At 39.7% G+C, this 21074-nt stretch overlaps 1 protein-coding gene across 1 annotated transcript in view; it reads right to left on the reverse strand.

Annotated features, from left to right (window-relative positions):
- Window positions 1-4702: 4702 nt before the first annotated feature.
- Window positions 4703-21074, reverse strand: part of LOC126262330 (LHFPL tetraspan subfamily member 3 protein) — a 151248-nt gene continuing 134876 nt past the window's right edge. Inside the window, exon 3 of the mRNA XM_049958885.1 lies at window positions 4703-5926. Coding sequence (XP_049814842.1) covers window positions 5721-5926 — 206 coding nt within the window. The 3' untranslated portion in view covers window positions 4703-5720. The remainder of the gene's footprint in view (window positions 5927-21074) is intronic.

Below are 21074 nucleotides of genomic sequence, written 5' to 3' on the forward strand. Positions count from 1 at the left end.
TTGACTTAATGTGGAAAGTAATAGTACATTAGTGGTAGTGCCATGCAGCCCACATAAACTTGATCATCACAAATAATAATGCCAAACAATGTTTTACATGAACACAATGAAACTATCCAGATTTTCAGATTAAGTAATTGAGAAACTGAAGGAACATATGACTTTGCTGATGAACAGAATCAGCAATTATCAAGCCTCATATTATCTCATTCAGTTGTTTTTGAAGAAAAATCTGGAATTATCAAAAGGTGTGTGTGTCATCTTGATGTCACACAGGACATATGTCATAGCTTCTATTCAGTTCCCTGGGGTCTTAAGAAACCTGTAGAAGAGGAAATCATGAGCAACTTGTTTCACTCTTCAACCAAATTCACACCTGCTGAACTGATGTTTAGAAGAAAGGAAAGAAATGGATAGGTTGATAAAATTCTGAAGGCAGAAGATATTGACACACCTTGGACAGAGAAAGTTAGACAATCTCTGGTTAATCTCACTGAGAAGACCAGGGTCTGAAAAAAGGATTATTACAGCAAACTCAAACAGATGCAGACATTCAGGACTGGCAAAAAGTTATTGCTGCGAGCACATCCATTATCCTCATTACTTTCCAAAAAGAATGGGTGGTAATTATTATACACTGGACCATTCGTAACTGTGAAGATTACAAACCCTGGTGTGTATTACTAGCATATCCAGAAAGTTTACGAAGCAAAGGACCATATCCCCATCAAGATATTAAGAAATATCATGTTAAGTGATTAATTGTGTGAAAAGGACTATGACGATTAAATTCATAGTGATTAGGAGTTATGTAGTGAGGACTGATCGATTATGATTAAATTTATAGTAATTGCATTTGTGTTCGACTATGAGGCACTCATAATGAAATCAGATTTACTAATAAGACACTATGCACAGCATAGTGAGTACTTTAGAGAAATAGTGATAGTGTTTATCTAGTAAGTAACTAATTAATTCTTTTTATTAATTCTTTATTTTTAGGAAGAGTGTGTACATATATTTGTACGGTTGTTTGATCTCAGTTTCATGCATTATAAGTTCCTCTTTTGCGGGAGAGGAAATGTACCTGAATTGGCTGAACTTACCCGAAGGAGGTATTCTGCTTTATAAAGATGGTGACATTTTAGGGACTTGCAGGAATCATCGATAATGAACAGTTAATTTTTGCTACAGTCTTGCCACTTAGTATAGTTGCAAGTTGGTTGGTATGTAAGGTGTAGACTGGGATTGATTTGATGGTTCCTGGCCCTAATGAATTTTACTTTCAAGAAGATGAAATCCTTTCTACATGTTTGTAAGATTTATTTGATTTCAAATGCTTATGAATGTAAGAGAAATTAACTTATCTATCTGCTTTAAAGTGCATTCAGATTCGGATGTGGTATGGAAAGAAATTGAGAAGGCATAGGAGCTTAACAGAGAAATGTATGGTGAAAGCATAGAAGTGGTGCAAAGGCAAGGTGATTTATAGTCTTCATTGGAAGCATTTGCCAGGTGGAACATTCACTTTGGATACACAAAAAATTGTCTTGTCTTACTTTGAAGTATGACAATGAGATACCGATGCACAGGGAGAAGGATTCCTAAAATGAAGGATGATCTTTTTTGAATCTCAGCTCATATGAAAAATTCAGATATGTCTAGTTATGTGGTTAAAAAAAGTATTGGATTGTCTGCTGACTTCATATAGTCCAATAACATCTGAATATAATGGCATGATCAGAGCAGTGATTTACTTTGGAAAGACTTATTTAAAATAGATAAAATCAACTGCTATGCAGTGGACACTGCAGTGAGACATACCTCTTCCGAATCTACTGAATTTATGATGGATCCATTGGCAAAATGTGTTTCTTGCCCATTCTTTTGCAGTGCCTAAAGTAAAGATCTGTGTCTGATCCAACGTTTAAAATTGTTTCATGTACTACTGGTCCTGTCTGGTACCTTGAGGTTCATGATCATTCCACTTTCCTACAACCTGGTTCCTGCAAGATTTGTCCTACATCAACCTCCAACAGTTCCAGTCAGCCTCCAGCATCCAGCCATCCATTTGTTGACCAACTCCACTGAGCTCTATCAATCTTCATCAAATCCATCTATTCAAGTCAACAGATTGTTATTGTTGTTCACTAAACTATTTTAAACACATAAACTATAGTTTATTCCTTACTAGTAATCTTCACATTCAAACACTTTGCCATATGAAATTGGTTATGTTTTAAAACATCTAAGGTGATTAGTAAAGACTATTTTAGTTTTCTCTTTTCTGTGCATAATTTTCAAAATTTTAAAATCCATCTTATCTATATATCATGAAAAGGTCAAGGTTGTGGGCCTGTATTCTGGGGTTTTTCATGGTTTCCCTCTGAATAAAGCTCCCTAATGGGTAGATCTGAATTTATTATGATCTTCCATGGTTGTGTGGTACAGTGTGATAAACCCCCTCTCCACATGTGAAAGTCAGCAACCTAGTACCAGACGATGTATCTTTTTGTAAACTCAGTCTAAGATAAAGAGAATAAGATTTTAAAAAAATGTAGAGTCAGGAAAATCTTTCAAATCTTCCAAACACAGTTATGAGTACTCTTGAAAAATGTAACAAGACTTTCTTACCCAACATTTATGCCCTTCTGAAATTACTCAGAGTTATTCCCATTTCTGTCACAATCATAGAGCAAACTTTCTCCAACCTGAGAAGACTGAAGCCTTACCTAAGGAACAATATATCTGAAAGTAGGCTTAACGGGCTTGCTCTACTTTCTATCCACAGAGATGTTACAGTTAGTGATGATGAGGTTCTTGATAAGTTTGCAATGGTACCAAGAAACCTGGACTTCATTCTGTAAGTCTATTTCTATACAAAAAAGTGAAGTTCCTTTTTAATTTTATGTATTCTTTTTGTAGTCAGTTTGATACATGATTAATAAAACAAATTTTGTTGCATTGTCATTTGTCAAACAGTCAATTTAATAAACATTCTTGTAAGGTCTCTACAAAATAACACCTACTCAAAACTGTCTTTTGAATTACAGTTGGTAAAACACACATGGGTATATACACAAAAAGAAAAAATAGGGGTGTTGGCAATTTATACATACATGGCAGAACAAACCAATATTTATAGCTAGAATCACTCCAAATATGATAATCACAATTGTGTTTTCACTCTTTTAATTTGGATAAGTGTTTGCAGATGAGACACTCTTAAAATCTTGACTAATGTTCGAAATGTAGTATAATTGCCTCACTATGTTCATTCTCCGCTGACTCGCTTTGTTTCCTTGACGCTGTTACAGTCACAAGCTGCCAACTATTGTGACAATGTATGGTACCACTATTTTGCCCCGGTTTGGAAATATCGTAGATCCAGGGCTGTATCCTACCACATCAGAAACAGAGTCACCTGTGAAAGTAGCCATGTCAAATACCAGCTCTGCTGCAATTTCTGCACAACATTTTATGTGGGCATGACCACCAGCCAACTGTCCACCCAAATGTATGGCCACCACCAAACTTTGGCTGATAGCAGAGTTGACTGATTAGTGGCAGAACACGCCCCTGAGCACAACTTTCTCGATTTCAATGGCACCTTCACAACTTGGGCCATCTGGATTGTCCCCCTTCAACATCAACTTTTCTGAACTACATGCATAGGGAGTTATCCTTGTGACACGTCATCGTTCCCCTAATACTCCTTGCCTCAGTCTCTGTTAACCCTCTGCTTCCACACCCTCTTCCTGACACTCTCCCCTTTTTCTGTTCTGCCATACACTCCCTCACATCAACATCATAGCATGCACTCACTGGCTCCAGTGCTGGGGGTGTCTCATTCCTATCCCATGTATCAGCTGCCTCTCTCCAAGCCATCATTCAACCCCCTTACTCCAGTTTATTTGCTGAACTGCAGTCATGGTACAGTGTATTCAACTGGCAAAATGTAGCTGCATAGGCACATATGTGTGTGTGTGTGTGTGTGTGTGTGTGTGTGTGTGTGTGTGTGTGTGAGAGAGAGAGAGAGAGAGAGAGAGAGAGAGAGAGAGAGAGAGAGATATTATCACCACATATAGTGTGCCATCATGGTTATAATTCCTTTTTCATGTCACTAGTTAAGGCACTTTCCTGTTTACAGCCCAGCGACCAGAGTGCCTCTCATTTCCCGGAGCTTGTGTTACTTTATTTTGTTATAGAACAACATTTATGATTTTCTAACATTCTTTTGTTTACTAATTTGTCTACCATTCACATACTCAGTACTTTTTACTCATGTTACTTCGTAATTTATTTCACCTTTCATGCATGAAAACTGCATGCATCTGTTCTTAAATCATAATAAATGTATAAGATAATTACATTATAAAGGCACTATCAGCAGTTAATTAGATAAATGTATCTATCCTTTATCTATCTTTTCATACCTGCTACAAACTATATGACAGCTAACTGAATCTCTCACTTGGAAGTGATTGAGACGAATGTGCTTCAAAATGGAATGGAATGTTGAAAGTGTGTTGAAACAAAATAAAGAAGCTGTGTACTTTAAAGATGCTACTATACATATTAAACATAAACTCACAATAGATCATTTAAGATCTGAATGTAGTTCATTGACAATTTGTGTATTAAAGTGTAAGTTATGTTGGCACTGGGACTTCTTTTTCCTGTAGTTGAGTGCAATTTTTAGCAATTCAATGATTTATTTCAGAGTCACTGATACAAAAATATATACACTTCATAACTGTCTATGTAAATAAATATCAATTGTCCAGTTTCAGAACAAATAAAATCAGTACAAAAATTTCTTCCATTCTTTTAAAAAATTATATACAATACAATCAATGGAGTGATCATTATAAGTTGCACTGTACGTCACATCAACATGGTGCGAAAGACATTGTATGAAAAATGGAATCACGAAGCATTTTAAGAATCACTTCATGTTAGCACATAGAAAAATTTTTGATACAATATTGTATTCAGACTGGTAACATTTTTATTTCAATGACTGCTTCGTATAATGAGCAAGATTGTTCTGGTAATACTGAACATTTACAGCCATCATGGCATTTAAGACGATGTCAATGAAAAATTTAGTTTTATTGTGCTTTCCACAGTAAAAATGTGTTAAAATATATTTAATACATATATAACCAGGCATACACAAAGTGTGAAGATTCATTGTAAGTGGCTAGGTTACCTGTGCCATGTAATCATCATCATATTTTGTACCCTTTTCTGCATTTTGAATTAACATCCTAAAGACTTTCACAGGTTATTTTGAAATGCCTGTACTCTAAAAAACTGCAAATTAAGCAACAGCCACACTTTAAAATTGTGTCTTAATAATCCACAGCTAATTTTCTATTACAAGGATGAAGCTAACCTTTCTGATTTCAATAATCTTCTAATTTAGCTCTCAAACAATTTAACACACTATGCACAGCAAACACATGAAAGAAAAAAATTCAAGGTACAAGAAGAGAAAATGAATATCCAAATTAGATACTAAAACAATATAAATCATTTCTGCCTCATTGCACATCACTGAAGAAATGTAACAGGTGAATTTTAATGCAGTGATACCTGTCACATTCTTATTGAATGTGCAGCAATTACATGATACATAGATGAATATAGTTGTTCAATATAATATTCACTCATGTGTAGGTACAATATTCAACACTGTCTTATATGCAAATATTTTAAAGCTGGAAGTTCTGTATGCTTGAAGCATACTCAGGTCGGTAGCCAGATGCCTTTGAACGACCAGTGCGGTTTGAGAACTCAGAGAATCGATCTGCTTCTGGGCCATGTGGCTGTGGCATAAGCAATACTGGATGGAGATTGAGAGACTTGCGAGAACCGGCCACAGACTGAGCATCTCCAACAAATCCACCATTCACTTCACCTGCGACAACAAAAACACAAGTAATTAGCTCTAGCCACAGTTAACTGTTAACATTACAAAATATTACACATTCCTTTAACAAAACACAGCGTATAAACATGCTGTTAGACAGTAGCATTTGAGTTCTTGTTAGCTCAAGATCTTCACATAATCTATTACGATAATGCTGTATTGTTTATTTGAAGGCAACAACATGCATATTTATCTTTCCACGAATGTACATGTGGTCAGAGGCAGTCAAGATATTCTGGATCTGGGGAAAGCGTCTATTTGGAAGTCATTCAGTAACTATGTCAGGAAAGACATAGTAACCAGTGCCACCAGAGATTCCTGCAAAACTAGTGGAACCAGAAACATAAAATGATTACACAGGTAATTGGTAAATTCCATCTTCCATAGGTCACTAGCAAGAGTTATACTGAAATAGTGTCGAACAAATCAGTTTACAGGTTATACACACAAAATTGCTTTTTAATACCCACCGTGTAACAATGAAAACAGATCCCTAAATAACACTGTCACTTATATTTAATAAAAATAAATATATTAGTCTTTGATACTACTTGTGTTATTCAGGAACATATTTTAAATTTGATGACAACAGAGAAACTTTTATCTTCTGTGCTACATGAGCTGTTACAGCCACCAATATACACTCCTGGAAATTGAAATAAGAACACCGTGAATTCATTGTCCCAGGAAGGGGAAACTTTATTGACACATTCCTGGGGTCAGATACATCACATGATCACACTGACAGAACCACAGGCACATAGACACAGGCAACAGAGCATGCACAATGTCGGCACTAGTACAGTGTATATCCACCTTTCGCAGCAATGCAGGCTGCTATTCTCCCATGGAGACGATCGTAGAGATGCTGGATGTAGTCCTGTGGAACGGCTTGCCATGCCATTTCCACCTGGCGCCTCAGTTGGACCAGCGTTCGTGCTGGACGTGCAGACCGCGTGAGACGACGCTTCATCCAGTCCCAAACATGCTCAATGGGGGACAGATCCGGAGATCTTGCTGGCCAGGGTAGTTGACTTACACCTTCTAGAGCACGTTGGGTGGCACGGGATACATGCGGACGTGCATTGTCCTGTTGGAACAGCAAGTTCCCTTGCCGGTCTAGGAATGGTAGAACGATGGGTTCGATGACGGTTTGGATGTACCGTGCACTATTCAGTGTCCCCTCGACGATCACCAGTGGTGTACGGCCAGTGTAGGAGATCGCTCCCCACACCATGATGCCGGGTGTTGGCCCTGTGTGCCTCGGTCGTATGCAGTCCTGATTGTGGCGCTCACCTGCACGGCGCCAAACACGCATACGACCATAATTGGCACCAAGGCAGAAGCGACTCTCATCGCTGAAGACGACACGTCTTCATTCGTCCCTCCATTCACGCCTGTCGCGACACCACTGGAGGCGGGCTGCACGATGTTGGGGCGTGAGCGGAAGACGGCCTAACGGTGTGCAGGACCGTAGCCCAGCTTCATGGAGACGGTTGCGAATGGTCCTCGCCGATACCCCAGGAGCAACAGTGTCCCTAATTTGCTGGGAAGTGGCGGTGCGGTCCCCTACGGCACTGCGTAGGATCCTACGGTCTTGGCGTGCATCCGTGTGTCGCTGCGGTCCGGTCCCAGGTCGACGGGCATGTGCACCTTCCGCCGACCACTGGCGACAACATCGATGTACTGTGGAGACCTCACGCCCCACGTGTTGAGCAATTCGGCGGTACGTCCACCCGGCCTCCCGCATGCCCACTATACGCCCTCGCTCAAAGTCCGTCAACTGCACATACGGTTCACGTCCACGCTGTCGCGGCATGCTACCAGTGTTAAAGACTGCGATGGAGCTCCGTATGCCACGGCAAACTGGCTGACACTGACGGCGGCGGTGCACAAATGCTGCGCAGCTAGCGCCATTCGACGGCCAACACCGCGGTTCCTGGTGTGTCCGCTGTGCCGTGCGTGTGATCATTGCTTGTACAGCCCTCTCGCAGTGTCCGGAGCAAGTATGGTGGGTCTGACACACCGGTGTCAATGTGTTCTTTTTTCCATTTCCAGGAGTGTATTCTGATGCTCATCTCTGTGTCAGAGCACCAGATCCCATTTTGAGGGTTTTGAAAATAGGTATTACAAGCAAGAGTCAAAATGAACTTAGTTGTGAAACAAGTCTCCATTTTCCTGCCTTTACATCTGAGAGTATGTTTAGAATCATAATGACTGATGACATTGTAGACAGTTGTACATTCTAACAGAGCACAAGAGCAATCAATATAGAAAACTGTGCAAAACCTGATTGGTAAAATAGATTATGTGTGCACTTTAACACATCGTCCCTCTCTTTACTACAATAAACTATCAATGGCAAATATTTGTATGTGAAATGACCATCAGGTACATCACAGGTATTTTCCACAAGTGTGTCTCTCGGCATGTATGAATAGATTCTTATTTTAGTTGCTGTTAAAAAAATGCTCCTTACCTACCTACATGCCCTAATAAGCAAATGAATTAGATAGAACTTCTATATGGAAAGAGAGTGTCCCTGTTGTCATAGGAAGCTGAGAGGTTGCACCATGATGTGTTAAGGATGTGGTCAGACTTTGTCCTGGCCGTTGCTGTGACAGATGATAGCAAGATATCAGTGAACTTTGTAGCCACCAGGTTATAACTGTCTAATGTATAGGATTGTCCATGTAGCACTGGGCTTATAACATACTACTGAGAGTAAAGAGTACTGTGAGTACCTAGATATCAGGAAAATTACCACTATTTGAATCAGTTGTTGTGGACAACAACCTGCTGAACACAAAAACTGCTGTTGACAATTACAAACTGTAACAATAGATGGTTTGATCACAACCTGCATGCAGGCATTTCAATCAAAGCCATCTCAGTATTGGGATCTGACACCATAAACCATATCCATATCTCTACTCATTGCACACCACAAGGCATAGATAACAGCATGGACCCAGAACCAATGTAGCACAAGCACAGCCAAGAAAAAGGTCACCTTTATTGATGAGTTTCAGTACATATTGGTGCACTTCCATTACAGTGTACAAGCACGTCAAAAACCGCATGATGTTATGAATGCATGTTGCCCCTCTGGGTGCCTTTCAGGAAGATGGTGAAGGTACTCTTGCTACAGAATATTCACTTTGGATGAAATGGCCTCTGAGCTGTATGCCGTCTTCTCTCACTGGTAAATAATACCATAATCTAGTCTCCGATGATATGTAAGCATTCTTTCACAAACACAGCACCATTCACTCATTCCTTGTATGTGACTTGTACTCTCATCATGTCCACATGCCACTCCATAATTGTGTCAGAATGGTTTGATGAACACTGCACAGACTTGAGGGTGCTAGTGTAGTTCCTGCAAACTGTATCTACATACATACTCCACGAGCAATGACAACACTTTCCTGTGCACTAGAGCATCATCAGCAACTAGCTGCAGATTGCTGGTCATCCTATCTATCAGATTGTTTATTTGTAAAGGAAACAAGGGTAATTTTTTTACACTCCTCTGAGGCAAACTTGGTGGTACACTTGTCTATACCATAACATGGCACTGCCATTTTCAGGGTGAAAGTGGCTACTACACTGTGTCATGAGTGTGATGAGTGTGGTGTTAATATTAATTTTTTAATTATTGTAGACAAATCTTCACTGAAAATATAACAACTAAGGCACTGATCTGAGATATATATATATATATATATATATATATATATATATATATATATATATATATATATATATATATAAGGCCATGCAATAAAATACCAAGTGATATCTCTCTCTTAAGGACACGTTAACAGACAGAATGTACCTTTTGTCATCTCTCTGCAGTATATTCTAAGTTCATCTGGTTACTAAATATGTACAGATAGTCTGTCAATTTTTAAAACTGTCTACTTGTCACTGTACTACCAAGTGAGATAGCACAATGGTAAGGTATTTAGGAGGATTGAAGTTCAAATTCTTGTCTGGTATCCAAGATTTGGTTTTTCATGATTTCCCTGAATTGATTAAGGCAAATGCGAAGACAGCTGCTTTCAAAGGGCGTACCCAGTTTCCTTCCACAATCTGATCTTGTGCTCCATGTCTACTGACTTTGCCACAGATGGGACATTAAGCCCTAATTTTCTTTTCTGCCTTTTTGTCAATGTACTAAGAGTCACAGTTTGCTTTAAGCTATATTTGTAACAAAACTTATATACCAGGCAGGCATAATTCAGATCCTGCAAAACAATTTGCTGTTGACATAAAGGGATCGGACAAAAATAAGGGAATACCATGAGAAATACATGTTTGCACATAAATACTAGCCACGCCTGCAGGTTGTGCTGCAGTATTTGAGCATGAACTGCACCTCTATAATGTCCTCAATACATTACAACTGTCAGTCATCGTGAGAACAATGTCCTGTGTTGTTGTGAGTGCATTATGTGAAGGCTATGTGAATTCGAATGTTGACAAATTGTTGGTGCTCATATGCTGTGATCTAAGGTAGCAGAAGCAGTTGGTGTTTCAAGAGGCACCATATCAAAGACTTACATCACATACAGGGAAAGTATAAAAACATCACCAGCTAAGTCACAATGTGGATGAAAGTGTGTGTTAAGTGATTGTGATGGACAGTCAGTAAAGAGGATTGTGACAAATAATAAATGGATGACAGCCCAAAAGTCACTGCAGAACTGAATTCTACATGCTTAAGCACTGTCAACACCAAAATAACAGGAAGGGAGCTCCATAAGCCAGGAATTGCAGGGTGAGCTAGAATTCCAAAACCACTAATCAGTAATGCAAATGCCTCTAGCGGGGACAATATGTTGCCAGAGTCATAAAACCTAGACTATGGAGCAACGAAAGAGGCATTTGGTTGGATGGGTCTTGTTGTGTGCTGTTTCCAACTTCTGGATGAGTGAAACATGACAGGGTTTCATGAGTATTTGGGCAGCCATACTGCAGTATTCCATTGGCTCCATGGTTACTCTGCAAAGGGGCATGTGACCATTTTGGCTGATAAGGACCATCCCATGGTACAGTGCCTGTTCCTCAATATTGATGCTGTGATGCAAGATGAGTGGACCCTTTATTGAGTCCAAGGTGACTAGAAGCTGTTTTCAGTGCCAAAAGTTTTCCTGCACCATATTAGGTACAGTAATGTGTAATATTTTTGGTGTTTCAACAACATAGGAAAAGGCACGTCACTACTTACTGTAACAATAACATGCTAAGTTGCTGATAGGCACAATTAAAAGACACTTACACATCACCTTTCAGCCTCAGCCTTCATCAGAAAACAGAGAAACACACACCACTCATTCACACAAGTAAGCACATCTCATGCCACATGACTGCTGACCCTGGCAGCTTGGGCCAGAGTCTTTTAATTGTGCCTGTCTGCAACTTAGAATGTTGTCTTTACAGTAAGTAGCAACCATCTTTTCCCACATTTTGTTTTGCATACAATATTTTATGTGTAACCTACTGACCAACTTTAGGTAATTCGAACAATTGCCTTATTTGTGCTTGTTGTCTGGACTCCAACCAGAGTGTGCCAAGTATTTGTTGTTGCCTTACCATTATTTGTAGCAGAATTTGACTTCTATTGCATGCTGCAACCTCTGGTGAACATTTGTTTTCCTACAATTGTGCTGATCCTTCTTTTTTTGTTGTGTGTGTGTGTGTGTGTGTGTGTGTGTGTGTGTGTGTGTGTGTGAGAGAGAGAGAGAGAGAGAGAGAGAGAGAGAGAGAGAGCGAGAGAGAGAGAGAGAAACTCACATCTTGTCAACATCAGGATGTTAGAAACCCTTATAAATAGAGATGGCTCCCATTTAATCAGTGCTTATGATCTGAACTCAGCTTATTAAGATATTGTGGGTTACCTCATCTGTCTGAGCTGGCAAACATCAGAAAGATATCCAATTTACAAAATATGGCCATGGGCACCAGAAAACAAATATAAACCAGAGGGTATTGTGGGTATCAGAGGTGGCACTCAGTTATAAACAGTGGCACCACCAAGAATTCCCCATAGTCTTCTGTGAGACCACAACTGTGACTTGGCCATTTGACAACATATTGTGCATAAAATTTAATCATCAACTCGGACAGATACCCAAAAGATATCATTACTCAATAATACTACAGAAACCTCGCAAAGCAGACAAAATTTCATTAGTAGTTATTGTACCTGGCAAGGCTGGGGTTACAGTGCCCTTTTGTTATACGTAACTAAACATCCTTCACAAAATATGCTAATACACAAAATTCAACCAGGATATTTGCTATCACAGACAATAAATGTGAAAATTAGAACAAACTTAGAGTTGTTTGATATGTCCAGTAAATTTGTATGAGAGGTTAAGCAATAATTGTTGATAAACATGAGTTTTGTTTGAGAGTATAGTTTCCCGCAGCAACATTCGTCAAGAAATGTTTCACAAATTACTTGCTGTGCCAGATTTGTAGGTAAGCTCAAGCTTTCTACAACTTCTGTCATCATTGTTGGGAGTTATCTGTAGGTGATGCAGTACTTTATTTAGTTAGCAAATTATGGAGACACCATAAAGTCATGAAATTTCCATGTGGTATCAGAGAATATGTCTATGATCAAGTGGTCCACCACGTGTGTCTGACTGCCACGTGAACGACTGATGTTCAGTTCCCGATACTGACAGGAATGTTTTCTTGATGGATGGACTATAGTGGGTGCACTCAACACTGTGAAGCCAACTGAGGAGTTACCTGTATGAGAAGTAGCAGTTCCTGGGTCTAGTAAGCTGATAATGACTAGAAGAGCTGTGTGTTGACTCTTGCCCCTGCACACTGTATTCAAATGACACCAAATGGCACAGGACGACACAGTGGCCACCAGCTGGTTGGCATTGCATGGTTTTCTGGACCTGATACTGCTTTAGTTTTACTATAATGAGGAAAATTAGCAGCCAACAAATATTGACCTATATCTCAATGTGCAAAGCTTCTCTCATCCAACCCCAAACAGAGCAGTTTTAAACATGCTGTTTTTGATTGGGACTGTTTCTGACTAATTCCAAGATAAGATATCTTACAAAAATGGCTACAGTGAATGACATAAATCTCTAAGGAAGAAAAATATATAGATACTCAATCATCACAAGATTGTCAGCTTATAGCACTCATTCCTTTCTCCAGAGCTACAACAAATAAAATAGGCAAAGCCCTGGGCAGGCACAGATTTCAATCCAGTTTCCAACAACCCAAGAAAATTAAAGAGGTGCTGCACCCAGCAGTAGAAGGCAACTGAAGGGTGAAGGGGTGCGCAATAGCCCTCTTTATTGACCAACAACACACCCAGAAGACTGTTTCACCACAGCTTTTGTATTGTTTCATCATGAACTTCAGGGCTTTTTGTGTGGATCTGTGAAAGTGGTTGAAATCTGAATTTATTAGTATGTACCAGAATTGAAACAACAGTCAAAACAATGGACAAAGGCCAGTGAGAGTTAGTTTAAGAAGATAGTGCCAAGGTATAAGCCTCAGAGATTACCTGTAAAACAGAACAGCATAAAATGAACTTGCTATGCTCCATTGTTCAATTGTTGGAAACATGGGTTGAATGAAGAGTAACCAAGAGGAGCATGGAATCAGATGTTCTTTCATTAGTACAATGGAGTTCCACACTGCAGCAACCATAATGACATGTGCGTGAATTGGGCTTTGATTGAGTTCATTCCCCATCCATCCTATTTTGCAGAGAGAGGTCTGAGTTACTTCTTCTCAGGGGAAGAAATTACCATCAAATAAGGAAGTGATTGTTATCATCAATAAGTAATTTGTAGAGTCTGGCGAAATCTCGTCCTTGCAAGAAACAATATTTAATGTTTCCCCACTCTAAATTTAGTTTCATTCCCATCATATCATTTGTAAATGTGAGCCTCTGCTTAAGTAGTTAACAAATGATTCCATCCATGCAGTTTTCCTGGCAGAATTTTTTGATGCATGCAAGATCACAGAAAATACCAACAGGGTAATTTTTCTTGTTCTACTAGAACGGGTGGACAATTATGCAATACCAGTTTAAGTAAGCCTACCAGATTTCCTTTTTAAAGTGCATTTCTGCCTCTGTGTTTTCAGCTACTGATAGGAAAAATTCACTGAATTTCATGGCTAGTGATTTAAATTTAACATTATCTTTCTTATTGCTACATCATTTGCAATGCAGTGCCCCAGAAGTTCAACTTGTTTAAAAGTCTTCTTCAATTTTATTTCAGTATTTATAGCAGAAGAGTCTTTTGTGAAGATAAGCTTCCTTTTCTTACAGCAGTTTGTTGTGTCTCATTCTGGCCATCTTAAGTAACATTTGTTTTTTTGGTCAAAGGAACTCCTATTATCCCATTTTATTTGGCCAAGAATCACACTCAGATGGAGTGAGAGCACAGCTCATTGTCTTGTTATTCAGAAAAACTCTGGAATGACTGTTCGAGAAGACTATCCTGCCACAGTCCATTTCACATTTCAGCTCCTTTTGTAATGGCATCATCATAATGGGACATTTAAAATGCCAGTCTTTTTTCCATCCTTATTCGAAGGCACACCAATACTTATTACATCATTCACTGATTGTGTTGTTATTAGACGCTATTCCCTTGATCAGCAGCTCTTGCAGGGTCCCACCTGACTCCAATTCACTTGAATAATGTGCTAATTCAAAGATGGTGAGATACACAGTAAAGGAAATGTATAATGTGACATGACAGTCTGCGTAGTTCCATCTATCATGTACATTTATGAATGTGGTGTGAAAATTGTCAATGATTTTCATATGATTGCATTTCTGGTGTCACCTACCATTACAAACAACTTTCTGAGCAAGGGCAACCACAGCTCAGAGACATAATGAATAACAGTTAAAAAGCACAAAAGTTATGATGATTAAAAAGTCAAGATTGATGACGTTTCCAAAAGCCTTATAGCTCTATGGAGGTGTTTTATTCACATTATCCACAACTACCAGTTTTATCTCAGTATACTGACCCCCCCCCCCCTTTCGTGCTGAGCTCTTTACACAGATGCCTTGTCAGATGAAATTAGAATAGCATGTGCTCAAGTCTAATTTCCACCTGTCCATCTCTCCAATCAGATTTTGCAGTTATGGTGGAGCTGTTTAGTCTCCTTAATGTGACAGGAATACTTAAGTGCAAACTGTAATGGATACAATAAATAATTGTTCTCAACAAAAATTCACAGCTTCAATGCACTTATTTAACTAGAAGAATTAGATATTCACCTGAGAGTGAGCCTGAATCCTTCCACCTTTACTGTGTAAGGGTACAGACTATCATTTTCTATTTTACAAATAAGTATGACCATCCTGCAGTCTTTGAGTTTTTAAAAACAGAAGTTGGAATAGGTCAATTTGTGATTTTCAGAGTGTTCCCAGAAGAGAGGCAGAGCATATATTGTGAGCAAATAGCACCAAAATGTACCAAACAGAAAATAGTGTGGCATGCTCACAGGCCACTGTTGATCAATTGGGAGGCAGCCTCTGTGAATGACTGTGGAATGAGTTAAACATTTAAGAGTAATGTGACTAATAACTGTTGCTATTGAATCTTGTATGTTCAATACATAAAGATTATGAGTTGTCCATGAGAGTTCTGGTTGGGCACATCTGTATATGGTATACACTGTAAAAACATTGTGCACAAGTTAAAAATGCTGGTGGGCATTATATGAGTGCTTATCTTGCTGATGTTGGAAACTCCTGTTAATATTTTTTCCATGTTTGTGAATTAAATTTGGGTTATAAACAATATATTTCTTTTGTCACTTTGCCCAAAACAGGTTATGTCTGCATGTCCTCTTTTTATTTTACACGTAAAACTATAACATGTGCATTTTTTATGTTCTTTTGACTGCTCACCTGCAATTATATAATTGTGAAAGTGGATCTGCACAGGTCATCTGGTAAACAGTGTGAAGAATTTGCCATTTTTTATTTTAGTAGTTGTATTAGCAGTGTATGTCCTGTACCTTACGAATTCTGTCCATTGGTGCATCTTTGGTACGCTTTATTTTTTTATTGTACTTATTGTACAAACAAATTAAACTTCCTTCATTGTCCAAAAACACCTGTTCCCCAACCCCTCCCCCACCTCTCTCTCTCTCTTTTCCATGTTGCATGACCAGATATAAGTGCAGATATTTTCTATATATGTACAGACATCAGTTGGTTAGTTGCTTTTTCTCAGTGTCAAAGTATTCCACAAACCCCACAAATATGTCACATAATTTACTACCCGAGTTTTTTCTACTGCACCACTAAGTGGACTGTGCTTATCAGTATCAGCTAACCATTTTGTGTCCACACTTCAACATCTGACCTGCTGCCCAGCAAAAAATAAGCTTTAACGGCTTGCTGTTGCCACATGTACTTGGAGGTTCTAACCAACCTAAAAATATATTACTCCTAGTTGCTATAATTATTAGTCTGCAAATGAAGTAAATAGTAAACTGTTCTCAGTCACAAATAAAAGTATCTGCACACATACCCATTACAATGTGTGTGTGTGTGTGTGTGGTGGGGGGGGGGGGGGGGGGGGGCGCACGCGCACGCGCGCGTGGGTGTGTGCAAAGCAATTCCTTATGTACTTTGCAGATGACACGCTGTCAAACAACAGAAATGCACCCCAACTTGTGCCAACACACTTCTACAATTAATTTACTTTCAGTTGAGCTACCACAACAAACAAAAAATTCATGTGGTACAGTTTTTAGGCTTAAAGTAGAAAAATAACTATGAACTTTGCATAACATTTTTACAGAACTATATTGAATGAGATATAGGCATCAAAACATGTTTTGGTAATAGAGAAAAGAAATACACTGTGTTTTGCAGAGAGCAGAATTTAAAAACCAAATTATGTGAATGTGAATTATTTACGAGTAATAGTCTTAAGATTTTAATTGACAAAATAAATTTATCTGACTAATTTTTTGTTTGTAGACATGAGTCTCCAGTCCTATTATACATTGAAACCCTCATGCCACAGTTCCATAACATAGTGGTAGAGAAGCCAATACGAAATGGTGCAGCCCACTGATGAAGATGATTATTGTGGGGTACTTGATTTATGAATTTGATGGGGAACAATTATGTAATAATCCACACTGAGTGGAATCAATTTTCGACATGTTGACAACATTTTGAAATTTCAAAGAAATTGGTGAGGAACTTCTGGAGATTTAAAATATTGAAGAAACAAACATAAGGTTTTTGCTAACAACATACTCCTTTATATATTTATATACCATATGGTACTCCAATAGGTATATAAAGACACTCTCATATTCAAATGCAACATTGTGTCAAAATTTCATAGCAATCAGTGAAGAACTGTCAGAGATAATAGTATACAATTTTGAGCAAATCATCCGCTACATTTTTATTTGTACAGATCATCATCATCACCATTATCTTCTTCCAACATCCCAGCCTCCCACCCTGGCACCCCATGTCTCTTTTTTTTTAAAAAAAAAAAAGAGAAAGAAAGAAAGAAAAAGAAAGGAAGAAGAAGAATATGAAGAAGGGAGTGGCAAAGAAAGTAGTATAGGCATGTGTATTCAAATATAGAGAGATGGAAACAGGAAGAATATGGCACTGCAGTCAGCAATGCCTATATAAGACAAGAAGAGTCTGGTGCAGTAGTTAGCTCAGTTACTGCTGCAACAATGGCAGGTTATCAAGATTTAAGTGAGTTTGAACGTTTTGTTTTAGTTGGTGCACGAGACATGGGACACAGCATCTCCAAGATAGTGATTCAGTGGGGATTTTCCCATACGACCATTTCATGTGTGTACTGTGAAAATCGGGAAAACATCAAATCTCCGACATTGCTGCAGCCAGAAAAAGAGCCTGCAGAAACGGGACCAACAATGACTGATGAAAATTGTTCATTGTGAAAGAAGTGCAACCCTTCCGCAAATTGCTGCAGATTTCAATGCTGGGCCATCAATACGTGTCAGCATGTGAACCATTCAATGAAACATTATCAATATGGACTTTCAGAGCCAAAGGCCCACATGTGTACCCTTGTTGACTGCACGACACAAAGCTTTATGCCTCGCCTGGGCCCGTCAACACTGACATTGGACTGCTGATGACTGGAAACATGTTGCCCGGTCGGACGAGTCTAATTTCAAATTGCATCGAACATATGGACATGTACAGGTATGGAGAAAACCTCATGAATCCATGGACCCTGCGTGTCAGCAGGGGGCTGTTCAAGTTGGTGGAGGCTCTGTAGTGGTGTGGGGCGTGTGCAGTTGGAGTTACATGGAACCCCCTGATACTTCTAGATACGACTTTTGACAGGTAAGATGTACGTAAGCATCCTGTCTGATCACCTGCAACTGGAAGCAGTTAATTCCATAAATTATCTGGCAGTACCCATTAGGAGTGATATAAAATGGAATGATCATATAAAGTTGATCGTCGGTAAAGCAGATGCCAGACTGAGATTCATTGGAAGAATCCTAAGGAAATGCAATCCGAAAACAAAGGAAGTAGGTTACAGTACGCTTGTTCGCCCACTGCTTGAATACTGCTCAGCAGTGGGGGATCCGTACCAGATAGGGTTGATAGAAGTGATAGAGAAGATCCAACGGAGAGCAGCGCGCTTCGTTACAGGATCATTTAGTAATTGCGAAAGCGTTATGGAGATGATAGATAAACTCCAGTGGAAGACTCTGCAGGAGAGACGCTCAGTAGCTTGGTACGGACTTTTGTTGAAGTTTCGAGAACATACCTTCATCGAGGAGTCAAGCAGTATATTGCTCCACACAGAGGCATACCGACAATCCTTCTTTCCACGAACAATACGAGACTGGAATAGAAGGGAGAACCGATAGAGATACTCAAGGTACCCTCCGCCACACACCGTCAGGTGGCTTGCGGAGTATGGATGTAGATGTAGATGTAGATTCATGTCCACTGTGCATTCCGACAGTCTAGGGCAATTCCAGCAGGAGAGTGCGACACGCCACAGGTCCAGAATTGCTAGAGTGGCTCCAGGAATGCTCTTGGGAGTTTAAACACTTCCAATGGCACCGAACTCTCCAGACACGAACATTATTGAGCATATCTGGGACACCTTGGAACGTGCTGCTCAGAAGAAGTCTCCACTCCCTCGTACTCTTCCCAATTTCTGGACAGCCCTACAGGTTTCATGGTGTCAGTTCCCTAAAGCACTGATTCAGAAATTAGTCGCGTCCGTGCCACATCGTGTTGCAGCATGCTCACGGGGGCCCTACACGATATTAGGCAGGTGTACCAATTTCTTTGGCTCCTCAGTGGAGCAAGAGCCACACTCTCTGTGAAGAAGTCTTTGAATAACAGCTGCCTTTTCTTTTTAGCAACGGTTGGACTGAGAATACCCGCCGATAAGATGCAGCGCCGGCGCAAGGCACGTGCGAAACGTGCGGCCGCACGGGGCGGCACTTTCCGAGGAGCGGCAAATCTGCCCCCCCCCCCCCCCGCGCCCTACTATTTTAAATTTTTTTTTAGGACAAATTCAACATTCATGCCCAAGAGGGGATTCGAAACCAAACCTTGGAGGGAGCGGCTTCGAGAACTGTGGCATGGCGGCTCGACAGCCTGCCGGCCGCCACTGTTGAACGCCGGAGGAACAGAGAGGGGGAAGCAGTCTGGTGTTTTCTTATCAGTGGAGAGCTGCCAGCCTGTTACGCGCCGTGTGTTTACTCACAACTAATTTTGCAGAAGACGAAATGTAATTGGGAAATTCGAATGCAATATTCGATAATGAGGTTACATGTTAAGCCTGAAGCAATTTTGAAAGCCCTTCAACGGCAGTTTGTTTTCTTCTTCCCGCATTATGGAAAAAAAAAAAAATGGTTGAACATTACTACAGACAAACATGTCCAACACCTACAATGGCTAGAAGTATTCCGAATGGGTAAATGCACTGCGAGTAATTACAAGGGACAAAGACATTGCTAATAAGACTGGCGTAAGTTGGGTTTCGACTTATTTTTGAAATTTTTTGCTATCCGTTTCTGAGTGATAGTCGGACGTTTTCGTTTTCGAGCCACGAAACACCTGGCTCCGCCTGCATATACAACAATTAAACACTGACCGGCACTTGTTTGACAAAACTACTCTAACACTATCACTTTGCCAACATTTATTTACTGTATGATGCGTGTGAATCAATGTTTCATCTTAGTAAACTACTGGCCGCTTTGATTCTGATGAAAACCTGAGAAAGTATGGTCTTTTAGCAACAATGTCGTCTCGTCCGCACAAAACAAAATGTTAATTTTGACACCTTCTAAAACGAAAACCCATGGACAGTACATTGCTTCTAAGTGTTTCCTTGCTAGCTTTGAAGCTCATTTCTGTTTGACAAAAGTTGTGCAGTTTTCGCAAAGTTAGTATTTCTTTCTACTGTACGTAATGTCATAGAAATTGCTGCCTAATAATACACTTATCCATATCATCGGTCACACACTTATTGTGAGCTTCTTGCTTCTTCTTCTTGGGCGCTAGTTTAACCGTAGCCTCGATGTACCTCGTCATGTGAACTAGTTCCTGGCACTACCGCGTTACCACTTCGCCTTTCCAGGCAATAGGTATTGTTGCGTTCTCTAAAACGAAAACTACAGAATTCGTTTCGGTACTTGGCCAAGGTGGGAATTTAAGGAGATGGGACCGGATAAACTGACTAAACCATATGTTGTACAGAGTTTCAGGGAGAGCATAAGGGAACAATTGACAGGAATGGGGGAAAGAAATACAGAAGAAGAAGAACGGGTAGCTCTGAGGGATGAAGTAGTGAAGGCAGCAGAGGATCAAGTAGGTAAAAAGACGAGGGCTAGTAGAACTCCTTGGGTAACAGAAGAAATATTGAATTTAATTGATGAAAGGAGAAAAAAATAAAAATGCAGTAAATGAAGCAGGCAAAAAGGAACACAAAAGTCTCAAAAATGAGGTTGACAGGAAGTACAAAATGGCTAAGCAGGGATGGCTAGAGGACAAATGTAAGGCTGTAGAGGCTTATCTCACTAGGGGTAAGATACGGCCTACAGGAAAATTAAAGAGACCTTTGGAGAA

This window comes from Schistocerca nitens, chromosome 6 (assembly GCF_023898315.1).
Source record: "Schistocerca nitens isolate TAMUIC-IGC-003100 chromosome 6, iqSchNite1.1, whole genome shotgun sequence".
In the NCBI taxonomy this organism is placed as follows: domain Eukaryota; kingdom Metazoa; phylum Arthropoda; class Insecta; order Orthoptera; family Acrididae; genus Schistocerca; species Schistocerca nitens.